The sequence below is a fragment of the Panthera tigris genome, chromosome A1 (genome assembly GCF_018350195.1).
Source record: "Panthera tigris isolate Pti1 chromosome A1, P.tigris_Pti1_mat1.1, whole genome shotgun sequence".
Classification (NCBI taxonomy): domain Eukaryota; kingdom Metazoa; phylum Chordata; class Mammalia; order Carnivora; family Felidae; genus Panthera; species Panthera tigris.
Window position 1 is genome coordinate 9,696,075 of NC_056660.1, and position 27,280 is coordinate 9,723,354.

At 39.2% G+C, this 27,280-nt stretch overlaps 1 protein-coding gene and 1 long non-coding RNA gene across 5 annotated transcripts in view; one reads left to right on the forward strand and one right to left on the reverse strand.

The window, feature by feature from the left end:
• LOC122240534 overlaps positions 1-3,836 on the reverse strand; it is a 106,555-nt gene extending 102,719 nt beyond the window's left edge. Inside the window, exon 1 of the long non-coding RNA XR_006220322.1 lies at positions 3,326-3,836. This is a non-coding gene — a long non-coding RNA (uncharacterized LOC122240534). The remainder of the gene's footprint in view (positions 1-3,325) is intronic.
• A 19-nt stretch (positions 3,837-3,855) lies between these two features.
• The window catches only part of USPL1 (ubiquitin specific peptidase like 1), a 37,577-nt gene continuing 14,152 nt past the window's right edge, over positions 3,856-27,280 (forward strand). The window contains exons 1-6 of one of the 4 annotated variants that reach the window (XM_007074333.3): positions 3,856-4,201; positions 7,473-7,638; positions 8,157-8,285; positions 14,889-15,534; positions 19,532-19,645; positions 24,590-24,719. In XM_007074333.3, coding sequence (XP_007074395.1) covers positions 7,543-7,638; positions 8,157-8,285; positions 14,889-15,534; positions 19,532-19,645; positions 24,590-24,719 — 1,115 coding nt within the window. In that variant the 5' untranslated portion in view covers positions 3,856-4,201; positions 7,473-7,542. Of the gene's footprint in view, positions 4,202-4,619; positions 4,919-7,472; positions 7,639-8,156; positions 8,286-14,888; positions 15,535-19,531; positions 19,646-24,589; positions 24,720-27,280 lie in introns of those variants that run through there. The other 3 variants (XM_042993269.1, XM_042993195.1, XM_042993348.1) reach the window with 3 other exon arrangements.

A 27,280-nucleotide genomic window follows, 5' to 3' on the forward strand; every position in this document is an offset into this window, starting at 1 on the left:
TTATTTATATACGCATACATACACATACAGATATATGTGTATACACACACACACACACTTACATACTTCTTTGCCTAAAACAAGGTCCCTGCATATCCATTTGCTTCATCCACAGCTCAAAAAAAAAAAGAACAGTCATTCAGGTGATGTAATTTAGTTCATATGTTTAGAACCAAACAGGGTACAGACTCCACTACATGACTATACTATACTGCCATAGAGAGCACATAAGTCAAAGTGGATGGAACCCTGGCAATATACTGTTGAGACCCTGATCCATCAATTTCTTTGTTACTGGTTGCCAAATAACATAGTTTACCAACTATGTCACTATCCCAATAGACCTGTGCCACTGTTTAGGGAAAAGATATATTCACATCCGTGGAAACCGATGAATGTACAAAGTTATTCATTGCACAATGCTTTTACTAAAGACCAGGAAAAAAACCTAAATGTCCAAAAGGAAAGGGCCGATTAAGTGATACATCATACAGTGGAATATCATGCTGCCATAAAAATGAATAAGGAACCACTTTAGATAATGACATAGAACAGTTTCTAAGATAAATGAAAAAAACAGGGTACATACACTGTGCATAGTACCATTTACATACAAAAGGGGGGGGAATATATGTAGTATTTATTTGCTTATATACATGTGAAAGTTTTTTAGAAAACAATATAAGAAACTGGTAGCATTGGTTGCTTCCTAGGGAAGAAACTGGGACAGGAGTATAAGGAAGACTTTTCACTGCATATTCTTTTTTACCTTTTTAAATGTGAACCATGTGAATCTATTACCTAATCCAAAAGAAAATACAAAATTTAGATCAGCACCAAAGTAGCTTGAGATGAAAAAGGATCATGCTCTTAATGTTAAACATTTGCAAAAAGTAGGCACAGTAGGTAGAATATTGGAACTGTAAGTGACCATCTATTCTAAACTCACTTTATAGATCTGGAAACCGAGGCCTTGAGAATTAAGCGACTTATGTGAGGTCACATAACAAAAGAGTGAGGATTAGAAATCAGATGTTCCAAGATCTACTCTACAACTCTTCTGTATCATACCGTCTTCTCGTTTTGTGTGGGCAAAATGGAAACAAGTCTAGACTACATAAAGGGTCGTCATGTTCTGTCTAAAATTCAGAGGCTAAAGTACAAAATAACTTCAACTCCTCAGACTACTCATTTTTAGTGTGGCCTTGATGTGGCGACACTTACAAATAGGCCGTGCATATCCTCATCACTGCACATATTACAGTATGATAAATGTACTGTCTTTATCCTATCTCAGTTGAATCCACTGAGGGCAAGAACTACAGTGTCTTCTTTTAATTTTCTAAATTTGCAAACGCATAGCACAAGTATAACTGCCAAAAAGAGTAATATAGGTTTACATTCCCTATCCAAAACCCAGGGTCTGGATATATTTTAGAAATAACAATTCCTTGAAATTTAAAAATGTTACAGGATACACATAACACTTCCCACACCAGTGGTCAAGGGGAGCACCCCACAGTCAAACATATAACCTATTTCCTCAGCAAAACATATGGGGTAAAAACTATGTATCACTTTTCATTAGCTTGGGTGATATTTTGTTACCAAATTAATTTTCTCTCCAAGTTTAGTAAGTTTTTGGTTTGTGCAGCCTCCTGAATGTTGGAATTAAATAGATTATAGACTGCACTCACAAAGGTGCTGCTAAAAAAATAGGGTTAGTTCCTTCAACTCTCATCTTTTTGATGAGATCAGAACGACCAATCACAGCAGGCAGCTTTTACATCCCAGGTTTGGGCTAAAGACTTGGCTCCTGATTAAGGAATCCAATCCAGCAGAGGGGACAAAACCTGATGCTATGAAAAGAAAACATTTAAAAGAGAAGAAAGAAAATCCTAATTGTACATTATATTCCTATTTGGGCTGTTCACTAATAAAAGCTTCCTTTAATCACAGTGTGTTAGTTTTTAAATGGAAACACGTTAAATACAATTTCTGTACCACATTGCTGATGAGGAGATTGCTTTCTACTGAAAGGTAACTGTACTCTTTCTGGGACCAGTGTACATAGAAAGAGGCATTCCAAACACATTCGCAAGGAAAAAGCATGAATGTATTCAATTTTTTCAACCTGGGACTGCTACCGTAATACAACTGAAAGGAGAGTTTCTTCTAGTCAACCTCTCCTAATTGTCCTTATTAGCATCACTCCTTTTACAAAGTCTTGCCGAACTTTTCCTACCTTTTACAAGGGGGAAAAATTCTGGAGTCAAATCTGTATATCTAAAATCCTCTTTTCTTTCCACAACCCAAGCCCTACATCCATTTTGTTTCTGTCACTATTACATATTTTTTCCTGGCAAAAAATCAAATTTGCACTGCAAGACTATAAATCAACTTCACAAACAACGTTTCATTGATATAATTCAGTTTGGCAATGTTGATTTTTCCATCTTAAAACTGTAGCTACAATTTTAACTGAATCAATTATTTTGTTCAACGTACGAAGTTAACAATTCGGCAAGCATTATTTACAAAAAAAAAAAAAAAAAAAAAAAAATCCTGTATTCTATCCTGAAAATGGAAATAGCAATTTCCATTAGCAAAGAAAAACGCTCCGAGTTTGTCTATTATTTCAAGAAGGAAATGCTATGTTCTATTTTCATAATTCATTTAAAAAAGAGAAAACTAGTTAGATCTTACAACAAATATACCAGCATATTAATAATCGAGGACAACAAGAAAGGTAAGCAAAAATTAACCAGCCTAGTTTTCAGTCTGGAGGAAAAACAAACTCCCTACTGGATTTCTTGGCCATATGCATTCATAAGTACGGACAACTAAAATCCTTTCTACTGAAGAATTTCTTGGTATAAGGGACTTGTTTCCTCTATACCGCCCTATCAAAATTACCAGCATTATTTTAGAATATAGTTATTTAGTTTGAAACCACTAAAAACATTCCCCCCCCCCCCAGCCCAAAATGCTAACGGTGGTTACTCTGTCACGACAGGGTCACAAAATCCAAACTGTTACTCTAGGTTATAGAACCAGTCGACCAAAAGGACTTCTAGAATATGCTGCCCCAAGATTCAGAATGCAACTCAGAAATAGCACACGCGGTCCCGATGTCCCTTAAGCCACATGACCTTCCTACGAAAGCAGAGCCTTAAACTTATCAACTGCAGGAGAACTATCCTTTTCTCTTAAGTTCAAGCAAGGCAGGGCAGCTAAAATGAACGCAGCAGGGACAGATCGGCTGCTGACTAGCAAAAACGGGCGGTGGACAGCAAAGTCCCTGTGCTTTGGCTACTCCCCTTACCGTTAGAAGATCTGGGAGGGAGGAAAGGAGAAACACCCCAGAATCCTGGCAGAAAAGCCCCTGGCCTCGAAGATGGGGTTTAGGGAGACAGGGAGGGGCAGCTCCGTGTGTGGTGACCCTTTGTGAACACACACTCTGTGGCTGCTCGGCTCTCACCGAGGCTTTAGGAGAGCGGACTACGGGGGCCTTGCGCGGCCCACAGTCGTCGTGGAGACCGCAGCGCTGCAGGGACGCGCCGGCCGACAAGCTCCATTGCACCCTCCGCCTCTGCAGGCTGGGGAGCCCTTCCCTCGCCCCACCACCCACCCACCCAGGTCACTCTCCGCCGCGTCGACTTCCGACCCGGGCTCGCGTCGGCCCGGGCGCAACGAGGTGCGCGCCACTCTCTTTCCTCAGCGTAATCCCTCCGCTGCCGAGCGCGCACTAGTTTTAATCACGCCCCACCCCCTGGTCGCCGGCGTCACCTCCGCCACTCGAGCGCTTTCCAGCAGCTTCCAGAAACGTCGCCTCCCCAAACCCAGCCACTCACAGATGCCGGGCTCGGCAGCCACCGGCCCCGCCCCTAGCCGTCGCCGCGGCTGAAACTGCGGCTGCGACAGCCGGGCGGGCAGCCACGCCTCTGCAGAGGCCGTCCGGAAGTGCTCCCCTTCTCACCTTCCCCGCCACGCCGACGAACTTTCAGGCCCCGCGCCGAGCAGGAAGGGGAATTCTTTAGCCGCGGACTCAAACCGGAAGCCGCTTTGCGAGCGCAGAGGCCGGTGGGGGAGGAGCGGGCCGGGGGGAACGTGGGTTGAACGTTGCACGGGGTGGTGTGGACCCAAGCTGGACCAGGAGTTCGGACCGACCCGGTGTGAAGAAGGAGCGTGCACGCGGCAGGTAAGGGAGGAGAGGAAGTGGTTTCCTTCAGCTCCCGAAGTAGGGAAGGGGGCACAGAGCTGGGGAAAAGGGACTGCCGCCGGGGGGGTCCGCGCGCTGAAAGGTGGGCTAGGCTGGGAGAGGGAAGGGAGGGGCTGGGACTGGGCTCGGGGGGGAAGGGTTGGCGATTAAGGTAGAGAGTTACTGATTCGTTTTGGCTCAGAGAGGTAAATGCTGAAGAGAAACCAGAGTTGTTTTGTGTCTCGTTCTTCCAAAGAGCGTGGAGATGGGGAGGGTTAACGGAACCCTGCACCTTGGGTTTCCAAGGTTTGGTTTTGGAACTGACAGGTCTTGGTCCTGTGCATCTGATTCTGGAGGGTCGGGCACCCAAAGCCGACCCCAGTCCTCGGCTCCAAGTTTACTGTGGTCTTACCTTTGATAATTCATGTGCTGAGCTCTCTTGGTCTTGGAGGGCAAGCTCAGATGTAAAGTTTGAGGCTCTTCTCGGAGCCGCTGGTTCTCCGGGTTTCCCCACTGTGCACACGGGGCTGTGAAAGAAGCTTAATTGCATATCTTTCGTCATACCCAGGGGCAACTTTACGCATTCTTTGTGCTGTAACTGGGTTCATACTGGGCTAGGCATTCACACTGGGGCTCCTGGAGTATCAGTGGCTCACCGAAATAATGAAAAGAGGGAGTCAGAAGGAAGGTGCTGAGGTTGAAGTGGAGGAGAGGAAGGTAAGACTGGAAAGCCGGGTTGGTCGGTCTCAAGTACAGTGAGTTTTAAGGTCATAGTCCTACCCTTAGGTCCATACTGAGCTGTTTGGACTTTCCTACAATCAGGTTGGGGTAAATGATTTTAAGTTGAGCCGTGACAGACTCAGACTTGTTTTATACTAGCGTTACTTTGGCTGCAATACGGAGTGGGGATCGGATGGAAAGAGGTGGGATTTGAGATGCTTCCCAAGAATTGTCCACAGAACTTGGACAGGAGGAAGTGGGAAGTGAAAGTTTAGAGAACCACTCGAATTTTCTAGTGTGGGTATTTGGAAGGATGAAGATGCCAAAATCTAGGTGAGATACAAGAAAGAGGAGCAGGTTATGTTTGTAGCGAGAACAATGGAGACCATCATTGAGGGCAAATTAACTTGCAAGAATCACCCCCAGGGTTTTGTGTATAAGACAAAGTAAATTGTTTTTGAAAGTCCTGGATAGCTCACCTCTGCTATTTTTTTTTTTTTTAATCAGTTTTCTTTTGCCAGGTTTTGCATAGTCAGAATTTCAACCACCAGCCTCTCTTCTTGTCCCATTGAAATGTTGGCTGCTGAGATCAGGATCAGAGCAGATTTGAAGGCTTCTTATTTTTACTTTTATAATTGAGAGAGAGAGAAAAAAAACAAAACAAAACAGGCCAAAAAAGTTTTTCTAGATCTCACAGGCAGATGGAAATTTTCATTAAAAACATCTTATTCAAGGATTATAGCGTACCAGGTTCTACCAGTTTCTTTTGAGAATAGTGCAGAATAATACAAGATGGGCTCCATAGTTTCTATAGGGTAAAGTATAAAGTTAGCACCAAACAAACAGTAGTTAAAACGTATTGTGTGTTCAGGTGCTAAGCATTTTATATGTATTTAATTCTTAGAACAAACCAATGTTACAAATTTCTGAACCCAGATCTGCTGTTGTAAAGCCCATGCTTTTGGCCACTCTGGAACCATAAGCAGTTGGACTCTTTTCTGTCTAGTTTGTTGCCTTTTGTAAGTACATTATAAATAGAACAGAGCAAAAATGATAAATTTGTGTTTTCTGTGAGGAGCTTATAAAGTAAAAGCACCAAACTTTTATCTTTTTTTTTTTTTTAGAAGTTTATTTATTTACTTTGACACAGAGAGAGAGAATGCAAGCAGGGGAGGGGCAGAGAGAGAGAGGGAGTCAGAGAGACAGAGAGTCCCAGGCAGGCTCCGCGCTGTGAAGCGCAGAGCTAGACTTGGGGCTCGAACTCATGAACCGTGAGATCATGCAGTGAGTCGAAATCAGGAATCGGATGCTTAACTGGCAGAGCTACCCATGTGCCCCTTACTTTGATCATTTTGGCAGTGGTTCTCAGTGGGGCAGTTTTGCCTCCCAGGGGTCTTTTGGCAGTGTCTGGAGACTTTGTCACAACTGAGGAGTGAGTAACACTGGCATCTAGTAGGTAGGAGTGAGCGATGCCGCTGAACATCATACGGGGAAAGGATAGCCTTCACAACAAAGAATTATTTGGTTCAAAATGTTTACACTGCTGTAGTTGAGAAGTCCTGCCATATCAATATATTTCTTTAGGAAGAGGGAATTGAGATTCACTTACACTTTTCTTCTTAAACATTTTTATTTTTGACATTATTCCTCGGCTTGAAAGACATGTAAAGTTTATATATCTGGAACAGAATAGTGTCACTGGTTTTTAAAGTGAATCTGCGAGCCACAGTTTCCCAGGAAATGGTTGTCATAGAATGATGAATTCTTAGATTTGGGAAAGACTTTTGCTTGAAATTATTTTACAACATCCCTGCTGTTCTCTGCTATAGGTCTTTTGTATCTGGTTTCCCTATATTTTAAACACATATCTAAACTACTCTTAACAATTATTTTTTCCTTTTACTGAGCTCCAGTCTCATAATTTCAACTTTACTGAATGTGATTCTACTCCATGAAATTAACACTCAAACCAAGCTTGTTAAATACCTAATTTGTACTATTACAGTGTTTACATTTTTGTCGGGTACAGTTCATTTATTATAAAATAGTATATTGGTGGAAACTTAAAAAAAATAGCATTATCCTCTTGGTGACCTGTTCTTGGTGGTTGAAAGCAATAGGAATTTATGGGGTTCTTTTGTGTCTGTCAAGCAATGGCACAAAAGATCCTGAGTCTTTAAAGTACCTTCTAATATAACGCTGACATACTTGTTTCAGATTATGCATAGACTCTAAGAACTTGAGTTTTCAAACTCTGGTCAGTATAATTTGCTTTAAAGAATAGTTACCTTCTTTTGTAAGTTTTAATAAATTTGCTTACAAGTAAGTCTGAAACTTGGTCCTGTTTCCAGTCTGCCCTCTTCCAACAAATTTGCCAGGTTTCTATGTATAGGTTATTTGATTTCACGTCAAGATTACAATTTTAGAATATGTTTATCTTAAGACATATGGTTTCAAAGTATATTTAATATATATACATCTTATAGCATAGCTCTTTTTCAAGGTAAATAGAATTTTTTATTTAATTGTCTATTGACTTTTTTTTTTCCAGGGTTCATTGAAAAATCCTTAGTGATATTGACATGTTTCAAGTGACATAAATTAGCCAATGACTCGGAGTGATGGATTCCCCGAAGATTGGAAATGGTTTGCCAGTGATTGGACCAGGGGCTGATATAGGGATATCTTCACTCCACATGGTGGGGTATTTGGGAAAAGTTAGTGAACTTATTTTTTGCCTCAGTGCAAAGTTGGGTTTTTTCCTCCTTTTTTTAGAGATTTAAATTTGGTTTTAATTTTCCAATTCTAAAAAATTGTATCTTCCACGGAAATCTTAAGCAATGGCGAAAGATTATTTTAATGTGTTTACCTCTCTGTGTTTTATTGGTATGTGAAAATAGAAATAGAATATAGACCTTGTGGTTTATTATTCTCTGAAAATATGGAACATACATTTTCCCTGGCAGTTGACATTACTTTTTTCTTGCACATAAAACTGATGCTATTTTTAGCACTTAAAATTTAATATTTAAAACTGTAATACATTTCTTTTTGGAATAGTAGCTGTATTTTAAGCCTATGTGCTTTTCTTTTATTTGCCATGTTTAAAATATCTAGCCAGAACACTTCCAGGTGAAAATTGTAATTTTTTTCTGGTTCCTTTTTCGTTTAACTTTTTGTAATTTGATATAATTTAGGAATGTCTATATTTTAATTTACTTTATTTCTTTTTTAGAATTATGATTCAGCTAAAGTCCCGTCAGATGGGTATTGTCCTGCTTGTAGAGAGAAGGGAAAGTTAAAAGCCTTAAAGACTTACCGAATTAGTTTTCAAGAATCTGTCTTTTTGTGTGAGGATCTGCAGGTAAAGTATTAATCTTAGATAGTATCAAGGTTTTAGCTTTTTGCTTTTTTCTTCCGTATTTATATTTGTACTCGTTTTGTATCTTTCAGAGTTTACATTTTTAATAGATAATCAGAGTTTCTAGATCTGTCCGGTGTACAGTTTTAAATATTTTGTGTTATTTTTCCACTTCAGTTATTTCCCTGGGGTATTGCATGAAGGTATTTGTTTTTATTATCATTAGACTTAATGAGAAGAGAATCTACATTTCAAGATTTTTTTTTTTTTTTTCCCATTAACCTTGTGGGGGTCCTTGTTAGTTGTTGGTATATAATAGTCTTTCACCTCCTTGGTTTATAAACTTTGGAACTTACTGGAAAAGTTATTAATTGAAAGTCCTTAAGGATCTAAATATCTTTTAGAATTAATTATAGACTTCGTTTCCAGTGGTACAGCTTTTATATAGGAGCTCATTAAACTCCATAATACTCCACATTTTATTGTACTTGACAGTTGATGAAATTGTTCTCTACGTATTTAGTTCTCAAAGTTTTGCAAGGTAGATAGTTCCATTTTATGATTAAGAAATCAGATACAGAGGGTTTGGGAACATAAGATCTTCCTAAAGTAGCAGAACTGTAATTGGAATATAGTCTTTTAATTTCAGGTATGTTTTATTCCAGGTAAAGTAACAGTTCTTCAGAGTCACTTGGAGTACTTTTTAAAAATTTCTGGATCTCACACCCAGATGCTCATTCGGTAGAGTTGACCCAGAATTTTATAGTTTTGTAATTTTTAGGGTGAGGCTGATGATCAGCCAAATTTGCAAAATACTAAACTAAATCACACTGTTGGTGATAGATACTTTTGCTGGGTATAACTTGAAGAAAATCCCAGGCATTCTCACAAATAGAAATAAATTTCTTTTTGCATTTATTCAGTAAATTTTTTTTCGAGTGTCACCATATTGGCATTGTTCCAAAGGCTGGGATACAGTGAAAAAGCAAAAATTTCTTACCTCAAGAAGGTCACGTTCTAGAGTAGGAAAGAAAATCAATAAGTAAGTTATATTTTTTGTGTGTGAGGTGATGAAAAGTGCTGTGGGGAAAAATAAAGCCCAGGGAATGGAATGTTCGGGAATGTGTAGTTTGCAATTTTAAACAGAGTGGCGAAGGGAACTCTTCATTGAGAGACATTTGAGCAAAGACCTGAAAGATGAAGACAAACAAGCCATGTGGATGTGGGATGAACAAGCTTTCCAGGCAGGGAGAGTAGCAGATCGAAGGCCCTGTGAGGGGCGGTGGATGGGGGGTGCCTGCGCGTGTTCTACTGCAAGGAAACTAGCAGAGCTGGATCTGAGGGAGTGAGGCAGAGTCCTAGAAGATGGGTCAGAAAAATAATGGGGAAGAGGTTGGACCCAGCAGGGTCTTTCTTACCAGGCTTTTACGGTGACTGAAATGAAGAACCATAGCAGGGAGTGACATAATCTGATTTACATGTTAAAAGGATCATTGTGGCTCCTTTGTTGAAAGTATCTGTAATGGCCAAGACTTGAAGCAGGGAGACTAACTAGTTGGAAGGCAATTGGAGTATTCCGTGGGGAGCAAGTAGTGGCTAAGGTGATGAGACATGAGTGGATTATCTACATATTTTGAAAGTAGATCCAAAAAGTATTGGCTGAAAGATTGGGATAGATACATAGTAGGAGAGAGAGGAATCAGGGATGATTCCCAGATTTTTGACTTGAATAATTGGAAGAATGGAGTTGCCAGTCACTGAGATGAGAAAGACTTTGGGAAGACGAAGATTTTAGGGGAAGATCAGGCCAGCACCAAGTCAAACTCGAGACAGATATCTGATATTGAGGGTATATGGAATAAATGGTTGGATCTGTGTGTCTGCTATTAGGTGGAGAGTGAAGTTCGATAAATTTGGGAGTCATCAGCATGTATATAATTGAACCATGACAGTGGATGAGTTTACCTAGAAGTATGGGTAGAGATTCAAGGACTGAGCCCTGTTATACTCCAGCATTAAGAGTGTGGGGAGATGAAGTGGAACCAGGAAAAGGGTGAGAGAAATAGACAGTGAGGTAGGAGTAAACCCAGAAAGGAGATAATTTTGTCCTGGAAGTCAAGTGAAAAAATAGTTAAGAAGAAATTATTTACTTTCAATGCCAGTAAGAACTCAATGAGGATAAATACTCACCATTGGCTAGTGTTGTAGGTCATTGAAGACCTTAATGAGAATAGTTTGGGTTAAGTATTAATGATAAAAGCTTGATTGCAGTGAGTGATAGAAAATAGGGAGAGGAAGAACTGAGAAATATAGATGTGAGGTGGTACCTGGAAGAGGAAGTTTTTAAGTTGGGAAAAACAACGGCATGTTTGTATGCTGACTGTATCCAGTAGTGAGGGGAAAATAGAAAGTGTCCTGGAATTGCTGGAGAGCTGCTCTCCTTTGAGCAGACATGGGCTCTGTCGCACCATTAGAGGGCTTGATTTTAGGTTGGACGGCTTATCCTAACAGCGGACTATGCAGAGAGTTTACTCATCAGCTGGCTCAGAACAGAGTTGTAGAATGGTGAATATTGAAGAGAGAAAATAAATCTTCCTAGAAAAAAACTACTTTTCCCCGCTCTTCCAAACAACGTATAATATTTCAGTAGAGTTCTTTAACCACAGACTACCATAATGGAGAAGTGTCCTCAGGACATTAGGTTTTGGCTCGTAAAGTTAGAGGTATTTGCATTTTTAGTTTTGAAGCATTCTTTTTGAGTGATGAGGAAGAAAACATATAACCAAGAATATTAAGTATAAACTCTGCAAATATAAAAAGAGAACTTTAAAGTAATTATTATCTAAATTTTAGAAAATGTTCTAATCGGTAAGAGCCCGGTATGTTTTATGAGGTAGATTGGTTTACACCAGGAGTCAGCAAACACTTTGTATGACACCCACAGGCTAAGAACGGATTTTTAAAGGATTAGGAAAACATGAAAAGAGTTCTCTTTTGTAATACATGAAAATTCTGTGAATTTCAGATTTCCGTGTCCATAAATAAATTTTATTGGAACTTAGCTATACCCTATCATTTTTGTATTGTCTGTGGCTGCTTTTATATTATAATGGCAGACTTGAGTAGTTAATGACAGACATTGACTGGCTTGCAAAGCCTAACATATTTATCTGGCCTTTGACAGGTAAAGTTTGCTGATCCCTGGTCTAGAAGACCTTTGAATCAATTTGTTAATTTCTGTAGGGTTTTATTATAAAATTTGGAGTCCACTGAACATTCTGCTTTCAATTGCCAAATTGTAAACCACATGGGAAACCCCTCTTTGATCAGAAGTTTTTTGGTTTGAAAAAAGCACTAATGTTCAAACTCTGCTTCCAAATTAATAAATTGAAACTCAAGTTTTTTCAAACTGTAGGGAGTTTTAACTTATCTTTTCTCTCTTTCTCTCTCTCTTTTTTTTTTTTTGAGTATTCCATTATTTAGTCTTTTATTGGAACACTTATTTAGTTTATTTTTTAAACATGAACTTTATAAGGCTCTTAAGTCTTTAGTGTTAAGCCATCAAAAAACTCATTTTCCTGTTTTTTTTTTTCATTTGTAAAATGAATGTAAATTATTATTACTTTTTTTGTAAATTATTTTTATAACTTGTTTCTGGCCATACCTTAAGATAATTTTCCAAATGTAAGGCAGTGTGCAATGTTTTCCTTTTTCTGTTTTGCAGGATTAAAAACGGGAATCTGTTTAAGCTACTCAACAAAATCAGTGAAAGAGGCAGCATTAGATTTTGAATGCTTTTATATGGTTGGGCTACATGGAGAAACTAGCACTCTGTGTATTGTTTTATGACTTTTCCCTTTTTTTGAAGACAAGCCAAAAACTTCTGTGGCATATTAAGACCTAAAGTTGATGTATAAAAGAGATAAACATCCAAAAGCATTAATTCATAAGAGGGAAAAATCAGGACAAGGACAAATTATGTTTTAAATTTGCCCTATGATTGGACCACAAATTATAGATTGAAAAGTCAGTTAAAGTATTTTCAAATAATGTAGGGGGGAAACCGTCTAGGCCACTAAATTTTGCAGCCCCAGGGCCCTTAATGGTTTTTTTTGTTTTTGTTTTTTTTTTTTAAGTTTATTTATTTTGAGAGAGAGCAGGAGCAGGTAAGGGGCAGAAGGAGAGGGAGAGAGAGAATCCCAAGCAGGCTCCACACTCAGTGCAGAGCCAGACGCAGGGCTCAGTCTCACGATGGTTAGATCTTGACCTGAGCTGATATCAAGAGTTGGACGCTTAACTGAGCCACCCAGGTGCCCTATGGTTCATTGCTTTTAATTAAGAAGGGGTGCTGGTAGGATGTGCACAACATTATTTTAACTCTGAGACCGATTAAGATTTTTTGGTTTTAAATTTGTTGTAATTTTTTTTTTCACTTAATGTAAAAAAAAAAAACTATGAATTTTACCATCTTAATCATTTTTAAGTGTACAGTTCGGGAGTGTTACTTATATTCCCGTTATTGTGCGACAGATCTCTGGAACTTTATCGTCTTGAAAAACTCAAATTCTGTACCCACTGAATGACAGTTCGCCCTTTCCCTCCCCCCACCCCTTGACAGTCACTATTCTACTTTTAGTCTGTGTGGATTTGACTACTTTAGGTACCTCATGTAAGTGGAATCCTACTATATTTGTCTTTGTGACTGACTCTTAGTCCTCAGTGTTTATCCATGTTGTAGCTTGTGACAGATTCCTTTACTTTTTTAGGGCTGAGTAATATTCCACTGTATGTATATACCACATTTTCTTAGCCAACTGAGACACCCAGGCACCCCCCCGACTATACCACATTTTCTTTATCCATTTGTTCATTCATGGAAATTTGGGTAGATTCCACCTCTAGGCTATTGTGAATAGTGCTGCAATGCATAAGGGTGTGCAAGTATCTCTTTGAGGTCCTGCTTTCATTTTTTCTGTATATATATATATACCTGTCTATACCTATGAATATATAGTTGCTATCGCTTTTAAAGTGTTCTCTGTTTTCTGACATATGGTAGGATTTAGGAAATAATCTCAGGGCATAAAGTTGAGAGACAAGTTGTTAGCTGATGGTGAGTGCATTACTAGTTGGTAACAGAAGAATCCAGAACTTATCCTATTGAACTAAAGAATTTCTTTAGTACAGTGTTAATGGCGTTCACTTGTATAGAAGCAGCTGTACTTTAAATGAAAGCGTTTAATGCATTTCAGTGTCTGTTGCTCAAAACCTAGTGACTAAAAATACTTAATGGCTTTACTTATTCCTCATGATTCTGTGGGCTCCCCAGGTAGTTCTTAACACTTTACCTGCTGTTGGCTGGGACACCTAAAATGTCCACATGGCTGATGTCAGTACTGTTTGCCAACAGGGAACTCCGCGTAGGCAGTCAGCCAAAATCTCAGTTCTTTTCCATAAGGGTTTCTCCATGGGGCTACTTGGGCTCCTCACAGTATGATGGATGGGACTTCTTTAAGAGAGAGTGTTCCAAAAGGAGGGTTCCAAAAGGACTAGCCCATGAGCCTATACTTACCAGGCTTCCACGTGCATCATGCTTGGTAACATCCCATCTAAGCTGGTCACATGGCTAAACCCAGAGCGTTATGTTGGGGGGACTGACCCTATCAGGGCGTGAATACCAGGTGGGGTAGTTCTGTAGCTCATTAGAGGCCACCAGGGTAGCAGTTAGCATGCTTGTGTAGAAGAAGGCATTTTAAATGACACATAGTATGTAGATTTCTTGAATTTGTTTTTTAAAATATTTTGCTAGTTTTCAAACTAAGTGATTTGTTTACACGTTTGATATTTGGCTGAAATTGTGTTAATACATAGTGAGATTTGATGAAGTTGTTAAAATTCACCCAGATTGACTCTTAGATCCAGTAAGGATGTAAAATTGATAATGCTGATGTGCTTTCAGATTAATACTGTTTTATTTTTTTTAACATTTATTTATTGTTTTGAGAGAGTACAAGTGGAGGAGGGGCAGAGGGAGAATCCCAAGCAGGCTCTGTGCTGTCAGCAGAGGGCCCCATGCAGGGCTTTATCCCATGAACCGCAAGATCATGACCTGAGCCGAAATCTAGAGACGCTCAGCTGACTGAGCCACCCAGGCGCCCCTAAGATTCAGTTTTAAAATTAAGAGACACAGAAATTGCTCACGCAGCTTTTTTTATTTGAAAACACTTTTCCAGTTTGTAATGTTATGCAGTGTACCTGCCCCAAAAGGAGTAACACTCATCATAGAATGTTTCTTTAAATTGTTGAAATTGTTAATTCACTCAGCATTAGATTTTTTATTAAAGCAGAAAAATGTATGTTTTCCTTGTTAGCTTACTCTAGTGTGGATCAGATTAAACCCTTGATTGTTCAATTTAACTAGGGAAGATTAACTCTTTTGGGGGCCAAAATTTTGGTTAAATTCCTAGGTCGTTTAAATTTAGATTGATAAAATTATATTAATGCTGAAATTTTGTACATACATTTCATGACATAGAAACTGTAATATAAAACTTGAGCTTATTTGACTTTTTTTGTAGTTTTTATCATTTTATTTTTTCTTTCTAGTGCATCTACCCTTTGGGCTCTAAATTACTTAATAACTTAATTTCCCCTGATTTGGAAGATTATCCCACTCCAAATAAGTCCCAAAAAAGAAAGTTCTTGGAAACCGGCTATAAAGATTCACCTCTTTTAGCAAATGCCAAAAAGACTAAAAATCACACTGTTACTGACGGTGAGCAAGGTTTGAACAGCAAACGCGATGGAGAAGCGTATGGTGAGACCCCATCAAGCTTACCTGATTCACCACGCAGTGGACCACAGCACCCAGGCAGGACAGTGGGTTCCTTGGAACAGAATGAGAGTTTGGAGGCTGATGTTATTGCCATGGCTGCTGAAGAAGCTCCTACTACAGTTGATGTTTCTGGAACTGGAGGGATTTCCCCTCGCGATGAAGGATGCACATCTGAACTGGAAATGCCGTCGGAGAGCAAATGTACGTCACTTTGCCAGTCTTCCTACGTCCAGTGGAAAAATGCTAATGCTCTCTGTTGGTTAGACTGTATTCTGTCAGCACTGGTGCACTTGGAGGGGTTAAAGAACGCTGCGACTGACCTGTGTTCTAATGAGGGATCTGTGTTCTGGCGGTTGTTTACGAAGTACGATCAAGCAAGCAAGCTTCTGCACACCAGTCGATTGGAAGGAGTTAAAGGTTGGTAATAATATTTTATTTCTCTCTTTATTTATTTTCACATGTTTTTATTTTTTGAGAGGGAGAGCGAGTGGGGGAGGGGCAGAGAGAGAGGGAGACAGAGAATCGGAAGTGGGCTGTGCGCTGATGGCAGAGAACCTGGTGCAGGACTTGAACTCCCGAATCACTAGATCATGGCCCGACCTGAAGTTGGAAGCTCAGCCGGCTGAGCCACAGAGGTTGATCTTCAGTTTTGTCTCATATGTGTGGAAAAGATACAGATACACATCACTCATTATCCCACAACTCCCCCAAAATCTCTATTCTCAATTAAGGGCATATATAGTTTTTTTCTTGTAAAATAGGATACCCGTGAAGCCACCTCCCAACTCAAGAAGAATTAGTATATTCTCGATTATTTAACCTCCTATGTGTTCCTCCCCGTCCCACCCTCCATCTCCCCTAGGGGAAATCATTATTCCCAAATATGTGTTATCATTCCGTTTTTTTCTTTTATGTATGTATTGCTAAACAGTATATTGCCTACTTTAGTTTGTTTTGAACTTTATACAAACGATGTTGTACGGTATGTCTTCTGGGGCCTTGTTTTTCTTTTTATAAAGATTTATCTACGAAGTTGGCGTGTATTGGTAGTTTGTTATTTTTTGTTGCTATAAATTTACATTTTGTAAATATATCAGTATATTTATTCATTCAACTGTCATTGAGTTGTTTTTTGCCATTGTAAATACCTGGGCTCATCTAGAGAGTTTCTCTTGAGTATACCGTAGGAATGGAATCAAATCTGAGTTCAGATTGACAAGACAATGGCAGATTGTTTTCCAAAGTGCACGTACCAGCACTCCCATTAACAATGTGCAAGAGATCTTCCTTCTTGTCTTCCCGATCCATATATTCTCCCTTGGTTATCTTCACATTTGGAGAATTTTGCTATTTGATGTAAAATGGGTTGTCGTCTTGATTTGCCTTTCCCAAATTTTATTTTCATTCCAGTTAACACAGTGTTATGTTAGTTTCAGAAGTACCGTAGACTGATTCAGCAGTTCTGTTCATCACCCCGTGCTCATCACTCCTTAGTTCCCTCACCTGTTTAGCCCATCCTCCACCAACCTCTCTGCCTTTCCCAAATTTTAAAGAGGTTGGACAGCTGTTCATGTGTAGCATTGATCATATGTTCCCTCTTGTGAAATGCCTGTGTCTTACCGCTATTTGTTCAGTGGTCATGTTCTTATTTGTTTGATTTCTATAGGTCTTTGTTGTTATCTTTGTATCAGGTATGTGTTGCTAAATCTCTCAATTTGTATCTTGTGTTTTCACTTTTCTAAAGATATCTTTTGTACAGAAATTGTTAATCTTCCCTTTCGTAGCTAGTAATACAACATTTAAAAGGAGTCAGTCCTTTTCCCAAGATCAGAAAGTTATTCACCTATATTTTCACTGAAAAGTCAGATTTGTGGTTGACATTGAATTATTTTAAAGTTTTATTTGTTTATTTGGAGAGAGTGCGTGCAAGTGGGGAGGGGCAGAGAGAGAGGGAAGGAGAATCCTAAGAAGGCTCTACACCAGCAGCGCAGAGCCCGACGTGGGACTCAAACAAACCCACAGTCTGTGGGATCATTACCTGAGCCGAAACCAAAGGTGGGATGCTCAACCAAGTGAGCCATCCAGGCACCCCAACATGGAATTTTTAATTCAGCTAAAGTTACCTTTTGTGCGTGATAAAGATCCCCTTTTCCCCCCATTGTCCAGCTCCGCTTTTTTCTTCAATTTACCTGCCAGGCCACCTCTGTCATATAGCCATCCATTTATTTTTCAGTTTTGTTTTCTTGGTTACTTTGTCCTTGTGTCAGCACCACACTCTTTTAATTATTGGGGTTTATAAGGTCTTGCTGCCTGGAAGTATGAGAATCCTCCTCTTTATTCAGCTTGGTTTTGATCATGCAATGCAGTCTTTTATATAAATCTTACACATTGTTTTCCCAAGAATCCTCACCTTTTTCATCTTGTTTTTGGTTAATGCAATCTGTTACATCAGTCTTATACATAGATCCCCCATTGTTGACCATGTTTCCGTCCCTGCACCGATGCCACACTATTTTAATTATTGTGGCTTTTTGAGGTCTTTCTCTCTGGTCGGGGCAAGAATCCTTACGTTTATTCAGCGTGACTTTGGTGTTGCAGTCTTTTATATATACGTCCTGCATATGTAAAATATATATATTGTACTTCCATATATATTGTTGACCATTCAGGCTGCTTCTTATTTTTTCAGTTATGAATAAGCTTCATGACAAATATCCATATATCCTTTGAATCCACTGCTGATTTTATCCTAGAAGGGATATTAAAATGTGAATATAAAGAATCTTTCTGAAAGGCTTTACAGAAGAGTTATATCAACATATGATTCCATTATATGTAGAAGAAAACATCCCCGAGCACTCAGATCACCTTTGGGTATAAACATTTTAAAAGTTATCATTTTGTCAGATATTTTGTTTCAATTTGAGTTTCCTTGAGATTGAATTTTTTGTAATTTTTAAAATCCAGTTTTTCACGAGCATTTTTGCTTTTGTTTTTTTCTTTGTATTTCTATGATTATAGGAACCCCAGTACGGAGTTAGCTGACAGTTCAGTTGATTATTGCAGAAGAGCATATTTCTCGTTCAAAATGGACTTGCATTCATTTTAATTATATTTATTTTTTTTTATAAAGCATAGCCACTTTATTTTTTGTGTTTTGTTTTATTCCGCTGTAATTAACATCCAGTGTTATGTTAGTTTCAGGTGTACAATATAATGATTCAGCAGTTCCGTGTATTACTCAGTGCTCATCACAATAAGTATACTCTTAATTCTGTTTACTTCACCCATTTTATATGTTCAATCATTAATTTTTTAACAGAGTAGTTGTAGCTTGCATAATATGGTTGTAATTACGTTTAAGTTGACTTACTTTGAATTGTAAGTTTTCTCTTCTCTTTTTGGAATGGTCAAATAAAAGTTCCAGTTTATGCTTACTTCATATTATAGGGAAATCCAGGTATTTTCGTAGTAAAACATACCAACAGAGTGTGATCAGGCTATATGAATTATTTGTAAGAGGTTTCGGTGAAATCTTTTGTAGCTTAAGAATAACTAGTCAGGTGCATATGGTGGCTTTGATTCAAAATAGTTTTCTTATTAATCTTAGTTTTCTGTCATAATAGTTCCATTAGGAGGACTTTAACCCTAAAGAAATGAATAAAAACGTGGACAGGTATGTGCCCCAAAGTCGTTTATCATGATAGTATTTGTAATAGTGAGAAAAGAAGCAACTTAAACGTCCGGCACTAGGGAAATTGTTAATAAAACTGTGGTTCAGTTGGAGTGTAATAACTAGCCTACAAAATTTTTAATGATGCAAATTCGTGTGAAGTAAGCAGGATGTGTAAACATTAAGTAAGCAGAACTGTGTAAACATTATGCTGTCATTGAAGACTCCTTCACCGTCCGCCACCCCCCAGAGACAATAGAAGGAGGGAGCTATATATACCAAATGTTAGTTTGGGAAATAATTATACTTTTATCTGCTCCTGTGATCTGGCTAAGTTTGATAAAAGTTCTACAAAAAAATAAATGACTAGATGTCTCTAACATAAGTAATAATCACAAGACAAGACGTAGCTTCAGCTGTTTCAGAGGTAGGCAGACTATCTGAAAGCTTAGCTCTTTTGCTAGGCCTGTGGTTATTTGGATGAGGAAAGCTTTTCACTGAGATTTACTCAAGCACAAAGATGTTAGCTCATGGAATTGCCAGTAATGATGCTGGGCTGAGGAAATATTAAGGCAGTAAATGGTACAACATAGAGGAATAAGAATCAAGGAAATTTTGTGTTTTCCATTTCGTCTCTACAAAGTGTATTGACTCTGATGAACTTTCATTCTTGGTAATGTCTTAATTTTCTGTGGAAGATACAGATTGATGAGAAGTTGATAATCTGTATTTCATTTTTAGATGGAGATTGCAAAAAGCTTCCTTCAGAAGTATTTGCAAAGATAGAGACCTGTCTGAATGAAGTCAGAGATGAAATTTTCATTAGGCTTCAGCCTCAGCTTAGATGCACATTAGGTAAGTAATTTGTGTAATTTAACTGTATTACTCATCTACCATAAAGAAATCCTTACGTCATAAGGAAATACACTATTTTATTACTTTGGGTGATTAGATTCTTGGGAGAAAAAATCTGTGTAGTTTCGTTTAGGAGCCTCCCGCTGGTTAAATCATTTGTTGGGTAGAGGTGTCCCGTATGAATGTGCAGGCTTGCGTTCTACCCTTGAGAGTGGATGCAGTTCTCAGAATCAGGTGGATACTCAGGGGGTGGACACCATTGGTTGCTTTTCTAATACTTTCCTCCAGTAGACTGATTCAGTGTCTTCAACCTTGACGATGCATTAGAAAGTACCTAGGGCATTGAAAAGTACTTGATGTCCATTAAATAAGAATCCCAGGGATGCGGCTTAGAAGCCCCGTGTGATTCTTAAGGATGGACAGGGTTGAGAATCTCTGACCTAAACCCAGCCGTGGTAATTGGACTTCCCTTGCCGGCGATTGGTTTAAGAATTGCCGTACCCAATTTTCACCAAGAGAATAGGAGGAGAAGTATCCTGATGAGCTTTTGGGAAAGCTTTCTTTTAAGAAGGGCACAGGAACGAGACCTGCTTTGTTCTCTATGATCTGGCCTTGGAGCAACGTGGAGTTAGGGGTGCTAGAGTCCCGGGGTTTCTCAATTTTTTGGGTATTGCAAAGAAGAGCCAGTAGTGATTTTTTTTTAAAGGGTATTGTCTTTTTGTTTTATTTCTCTTTATCCTTGTATTGACTTTTCTGCTAATATTGTGTTGTGGTAAAAAATACAGGATACCTCTATTAGTATATTAGCCATATTAAATTATATAAAATATCAATGCCTTCAAATTTTTCTCTCAGTGAGAAAAATCTATTTCATCAGACTCAGATACTGCATCTGGAAGCAAGGTCTTTTTGTAAAAAACCTTGGTTTTTACATGGTAAAAACCATGTAAATGGTAGTATCTTTGGTCTCACATTTCTGTCCCCTACTTTTATTATTTTGTTTTCCGTGAGCTCCTACGTTTGTGTTTCCTCTGTCCCTAAAGTAATAAACTGAAATTCAGTTTGCCAAATCTTTGGCATTATCTCCTTTAGGTCTAAAGGGCTTTTGTAATTTACTATCAGGTAGGATCTCAGATGCGATGAAAATTCTTTTTTCCTTTTTAGCAAAGTATAATTTAGATGTAGTAAAACTCTTTTTAAACGTATACGGTGTGTGGAACCATTACCACAATCAAGGTAGAGAACAGTGCTGTCAGCCTAAAAGTTTTCTTGAGGTTCCTTCAGTCCCTGTTCTTACCCCCAACCCCTGATCTGTTGGGTGGATACTCATCGCAGAGGAGCCTTTTCCATAAGATTACCAGAGTGCAGACTGAGGGGCTCCCGTGGTGCATTTTGCAGGCATCGCCTCCCTCCTGGAGTGACCGGAGATGTTTTATTCAGGGTTCCTGCTCCAGTTCCCAGTTGAATTCGAGAGTGGTTTCTCCCCAAGTCTGAATCGCCACCCTTCTTAGTCCTGATCATTATATTTGGAGCAAGGTTGTGTCTTGCTCCACTGCTGCCTTGGGCCTGGTTTTCTATGTAACAGAGAAGGGATTTTTAAATGTGGGTTTTTTTTTTTATTTTTATTTTATTTAAAAAAAATTTTTTTTTTTTTAACGTTTATTTATTTTTGAGAAAGAGAGAGACAGCGCATGAACGGGGGAGGGTCAGAGAGAGAGGGAGACACAGAATCAGAAACAGGCTCCAGGCTCTGAGCTGTCAGCACAGAGCCCGACGCGGGGCTCGAACTCACGGACTGTGAGATCATGACCCGAGCTGAAGTCGGCCGCTTAACTGACTGAGCCACCCAGGCGCCCTGTGGGTTTTTTTTTTTTTAATGTTTATTTATTTTTGAGAGAGAGAGAGAGAGAGAGAGAACATGAGTGGGGGAGGGGCAGAGAGAGGAAGAGAGAGAGAGGGAGAGAGAGACACACACACACACACAGAATCTGAAGCAGGGTCCAGACCCTGAGCTGTCAGCACAGAACCTGATGCAGGGCTCGAACTCACAAACCGTGAGATCATGACCTGAGCCGAAGTCGGATGCTCAACCCACTGAGCCACCCAGGCACCCCCCAGAGAAGGGAATTTTAAATTCTTATTTTGTGTAGTCATAGCAGTTGGGCATGCGTACAGCTCTTCTAATATAGCAGAATTCCTCTCTTGTTTGTGTCCATATTACTCATTGCACAGTACTGGGTGCTATGTTAGAGCTTAAGATCTTACCAGTGAAATCTAATCTGTGCTAAATAAATACAAATAAACTTAAAAAGAGCATTTTAAAATCATACAGTGTTTGTGTTCTCATTCTGAGTGTCAGTGTATGTTTGAAAGTACTAAAGAAAGAGATAGAATCTGTACTGACCCCGAATGTTGGTTACATTTTTAAGATCAGCCATAGCATCGTTTTGATTATTGTTCTTAAAAAATGCATCGTAGCCTGTCCTCTCTGTTTCCCCTCCCTGCAGTTTAAGAAATATAAAACATTCCAAATACAAGCTAAGCCCCCTTTGTACTCTTTCCTGTTCAGTTCTTCCTTACCTCTCCACAAAGGTAACTGCGCTCTTCAACTTAGTTTTCTCTTTCTAATGTCTAATTTTTTTTTTTTTAAGATAAAGCTACTATTGTTCTCGTTTGGATTTATTTATGTAATCTTAAAGATTAATTTAGTCTTTGAGATTTGTGTACTAGTGTAAGGATACACAGTAGAATAGAATAGAGTCCAGATGAAAACCCTCCCTTTTTGCTTACCTCCTGTGACAGAGGTGGTGATGTAGATAAGTGGGGGAAGGAAAAAGGCCGTCCAGTAAATGGTGTTGGGACAGTTTGTTCCTGAGACGGGGGGAAGTTGGATCCCTACTTGACACTGTAATCAGAAAGAAATTTCAGCCCATTTAAAGACTTAAACTTCAGGGGTGCCTGGGTAGCTCGGCTCAGGTCATGACCTCACAGTTCTCGAGTTGGAGGCCCACATAGGGCTCTGCGCCAACAGCAGGCAGCCTGCTTGGGATTCTGTCTCCCTGTCTCTCTGCCCCTCCCTGACTTGCGCTCGTGTGCGCTCTCTCACTCTCTCTAAATGAATTAAAAAGAAAAAAGACCTAAACATGAAAAACCAGAATTCTGACACTTTGGTAAAGAATATGGCTGAATATTTTTCCACTCAGTGGAGAAGAATTTCCTAAATAAGGTACATAAAATAGTGGTAGATACACTTACATTGAAGTTTAAAACCTCTGGGCAAAAATAGAACAAAGAAATAATATCCTGGATATCTTCTAAAGAACTCTGTATGTTGGTTTAAAAAAAAACAATGAGCAGAAGAGAAAACTTGACTAGCTGGGCAGCAAAACGTCACTGAAAGATTTGCATCATGGCAAATGATAGTATTTTAGGGAAATATGAAAAACTAGGTAGTTGGGTAGGAGTTGGGCTGAAGATACTAGAGGCAAAGAAACCACTTAACTGATTTCAGCAGGAAGTTATAAAAATTGGAATTAATTGGTATTACGTGTTCTCTAGCAAATGCTTTATGCTTAACACCCATAAGAGTTGTAAACAAAGGAAAAATAATTAAGGTTAATTTAGGAGCTATATAAATTACCGAAAATGATCTGTATGCATATAACTTATTTAACAGTGTGTTTTGAGCTCTTTTATGATTTTTTTCTTTTCTGGTATTTTGATTTACTGAGAACTTTATGTATTTTTAGACTTGCAGATTCTATGTTGTCGTTAAGAAATATAAATTAGTTGCTTCTCAATTAATATTTAGCTACGGTAGAGTAAGCATTTAAATGCTAGTAACTGTTACAAACTCATGCTGTACTGTTCCCTGTTTACGCTGTTTGCGTGTGTTTAGGAGATTGATTTGCATTTATTTCTACATACAGAACTTTTGTTTTGATTTTTATCTTTGTATGGAAATAGCTGTGGGGCTGCACCACAAAGGCGACTGTTAAAATAGCCTTTGTAACTACTGGTCCAGAGTGTGCTCCGGCAGTAACGCCTGCTCTGCATTTGCATCCTGCCAAGGTGACTCCTCCTGGCCGCCCTCCAGGCTGTGGTAGCTGCAGGCCAGGGGGAGAACTGGACCATGGGAGCGAGACTGTTCCCGGGCAGGTAGGGAAGGGAAGGACTCCAGTTCTTTCTAGGGCTGGATCAGTACGGCACCATCTAAGCTCCCCTGAGGACAGAAAGGCAAGAGACCAACTGGAGAACAAGTGTAAGAGGAGAATGTCAATCTTCCTATTTAAGTTGCCTGCTGATCTCAAAACTGGAGGACCAGATTCACTGTCCGGTTTTTGTTTCAAGGACGCCAGAATTCAGATCTTCTCTAGTCTTAAAGTCATTGAAGTTTAATTTTACCTGTTAAAAGATTTTAAGAAGAGTGATAGAAGAAGAGCAGGGAGATTCGAGGCCGGCCCTTGAACCTTGTGTGTCATGTCCTTCACACGTGGAGCAAGACGGTTGGAATAGAAGTGGCTTTTTAATGGTTTTGTCCACGTCTGCCATTATTCTACAGTGTTTCACCAGGCGTACTATTTTTAGTATCTGTGGCAAGCTATGTATTTTTGCTTTATTTTTCTAATACTCTAGAGCTGTTAACAGCTCTGAGGAGATAGTATGGGTCTTTTGTGTCTTTTGTCTTAAAAAGTTTTCGTAGGTGTCCGCCACGAAAAATGGAAGACAGGGACTGAAGTGATAATTAGATCTTCATGATAGACATTTTTAGAGAAATGCTTTAAAAACTTCCCCTTGCCCCACTGTGAGTAACTTACTCTGTCATATATTCATGTTTTCACATATACTGTACTGTGAATGTAGTGAGAAAAGATAACAGTTAATGATTTGGGTTTACTTTTCTCAGTCAATTATGAACAATAGTTTTCCCTTTTCTTTTTATAGGTGATATGGAAAGCCCAGTGTTTGCACTTCCCCTGCTCTTAAAAATGGAACCCCTCATTGAAAAGCTTTTCATGTATTCTTTCTCTTGGAATTTTGAATGCTCACAGTGTGGGCACAAGTACCAAAGCAGGTTAGTTTTTCTCTTTTTATTTATTTTTTTAAATTTTAAGTTTTTTATATTTTTCGTTTTTCTCTTTTTAAAAATGGACTCATTCTATTGAAAATAGTTCTGAGTAATAGAATTTTAATGACACTTCGATTTGTGGCATTGCGCTCTCCCTGGTTCCTTCTGCCCTCAGTAAAATTTCCTACTAGGGTACCTGGGTGGCTCAGTTGGTTAAGCATCCAGCTGCGGCTCAAGTCATGATGTCACGATTCATGGGTTCAAGCCCCATGTCACGCCCTGTTCTGACAGCTTAGAGCTTGGAGCCTGCTTCAGATTCTGTGTCTCCCTCTCTCTCTGCCCCTCTCCCACTCACTCTCTGTCTCTCTCTGTCTCTCAGAAATAAATAAAAATGTTTAGAAAAAAAATTTCCTACCATATCTTAAAGTCTCCCCACCAGTAAGATTAAAAGGAAAAATTTGAGGGGCGCCTGGGTGGCTCAGTCGGTAAGCATCCGACTTCGGCTCAGGTCACGATCTCACGGTCCGTGAGTTCGAGCCCCGCATCGGGCTCTGTGCCGACAGCTCGGAGCCTGGAGCCTGCTGCGGATTCTGTGTGTGTCTCTCTCTGCCCCTCCCCCGCTCGTGCTCTGTCTCTCTCTCTCTCTCCCAAAAATAAACATTAAAAATTCAAATAAATAAGTAATCAGTCAATCAGTGGAAAAATTTGAGCCCCAGAAACTGCAATTTGCTTGCTTCTTTCAACTGGAAGAGTAAAAAACCATGGTCTGCGGGGTTACTTAGTAGGAGTTTTCTTCCGTGGGGACAGATGGGAAGAGCACTGCATTCTCCCACAACCCCCATTCTGGGTTCCCTGCGGAGTAAGAATACTTCTTAGAATTGCCTGAAATGATGTGTGTTTTGTCTCCTCTGTTAGCAACTAGGGTTTTTGTTTGGTTACCTTTTTTAACCTCATGGAAACTGATTTGAGGCTCTGGGAGTCTGGCAGTAGTTCCGAGAAGAACTTAGGCTCTTCCGCTCCTCCGTGAAAGACCAGCCACCGCCAAAATCCTCTTGCGTGTGAGCTGTCTCAGCCTGCTTCCTACTTCCCTGATGCCCTGGGTGAGGATTTGGAGGGGTCCTGATGGACGCACGATCATTTTATGCCCTGAGACTGGCACTTGAGAGGAACCATGGAGAAGAAAGCAGCAGAGGGTTTCTTTTGCTTCCATACACTGACCCACATAACAAGGAGAGAAAGTTGGTTTGGAAAGAGGAGTCAGAGAAAGTTCTCATCACACATGGTGCCTTCACTCTGTCCATACGTGAGGAAGTTGCTGACTGGCAGTTAAAATCACCAAACTGGTTTTGTTGGTCATTTATTCAAATTACTGTAATGGAGATCGATACTTTCCTCTTGCCTTCAACTCACCCACCTACTAGCAAATTAGAAAATTTGGAGTCAAATTATTAAATAAAATATTTAAAATTAAAATTATTTAAAATTATTAAATAAAAATGTGAGAGAAAACCATTTAGATATTCATTATCTAAATTGAGATTATTTTTGGTATTTAAGCATCACTCAAGGAGAGTCAAGTCTGAGAGGATGTTCTGGGGAATGCAAGCAACAGACCAGAAGACATTTGCTTTTTACCAGTTGACTCAAAAGTAGTAGAACAGGGTAAGAATGAGCATTCACTCACACCTAGGACTTAAAATAGTTTTCTGTAAGTGAGTATAAGAACAAGTTATCTATTTCTCGGTCTTCTGTCACTGGTTTATATAAATTATCTAATTTTCTCCTCATTTGACCGATAGGGAAACTGAACCTTGAAAAGGGGGTAAATAGACACCCAAGGTGACACACTAGTAGATGGCAAAACTCAGGCTTACGTTTTCTGGCCTCGATTTCTTGCTCACTGTAGTATACACACTCCCTAGTCACCACCTGGATTTTAAGTAATACAAACAAGCTTGATGATTAAAATCAGCTTAATTACAGCTTTTCCGAAATCTACATCTGAGTTGTTTGACAGCTTTTCATTGAGTACGTTTTATGTGCCAGGAACTCAACAGAAATAATCTCTATCTGGCCAAATTCAGACCGGTTAGTTAGGGAGATAACATATAAACACATTATTGAGGGCCAGTGACTTAGTAATTATTTTGATCTGTTGGCTGCATTAAGTTACTTTGACTACTTTGAATACAAGAGCATTTTAGAGGTGTGTTAAAAAATCTCAGAGGGCTCAGGGGAAAGAAGCCACTGGCTGTTTGAGTTTGCTGGTTTCTGGTTTTATTTTTTTTAATTCCTTTGTTCTAAAAAAAAAAAGTAGTTCTAGAGGAAAAGCTAACATGAAGTGGCATTTCATTAAATCTTAATATATCATCGTTTAAAACTATTTCCACTTAATCCAACGTGAGAATATCCAGCAAACTCACTGGGTTATGTGCTGCTTTTTTTTGTGCCAGTTTAAGATCTGTTACTTGATTTATAAGGTATATTCTGGAGGCAGTTATTTACGTGGTCTTTGGAGTCAGACTCCCTGGATTAAGATCTCAAGTCGGTCATTTATCATCTGATAT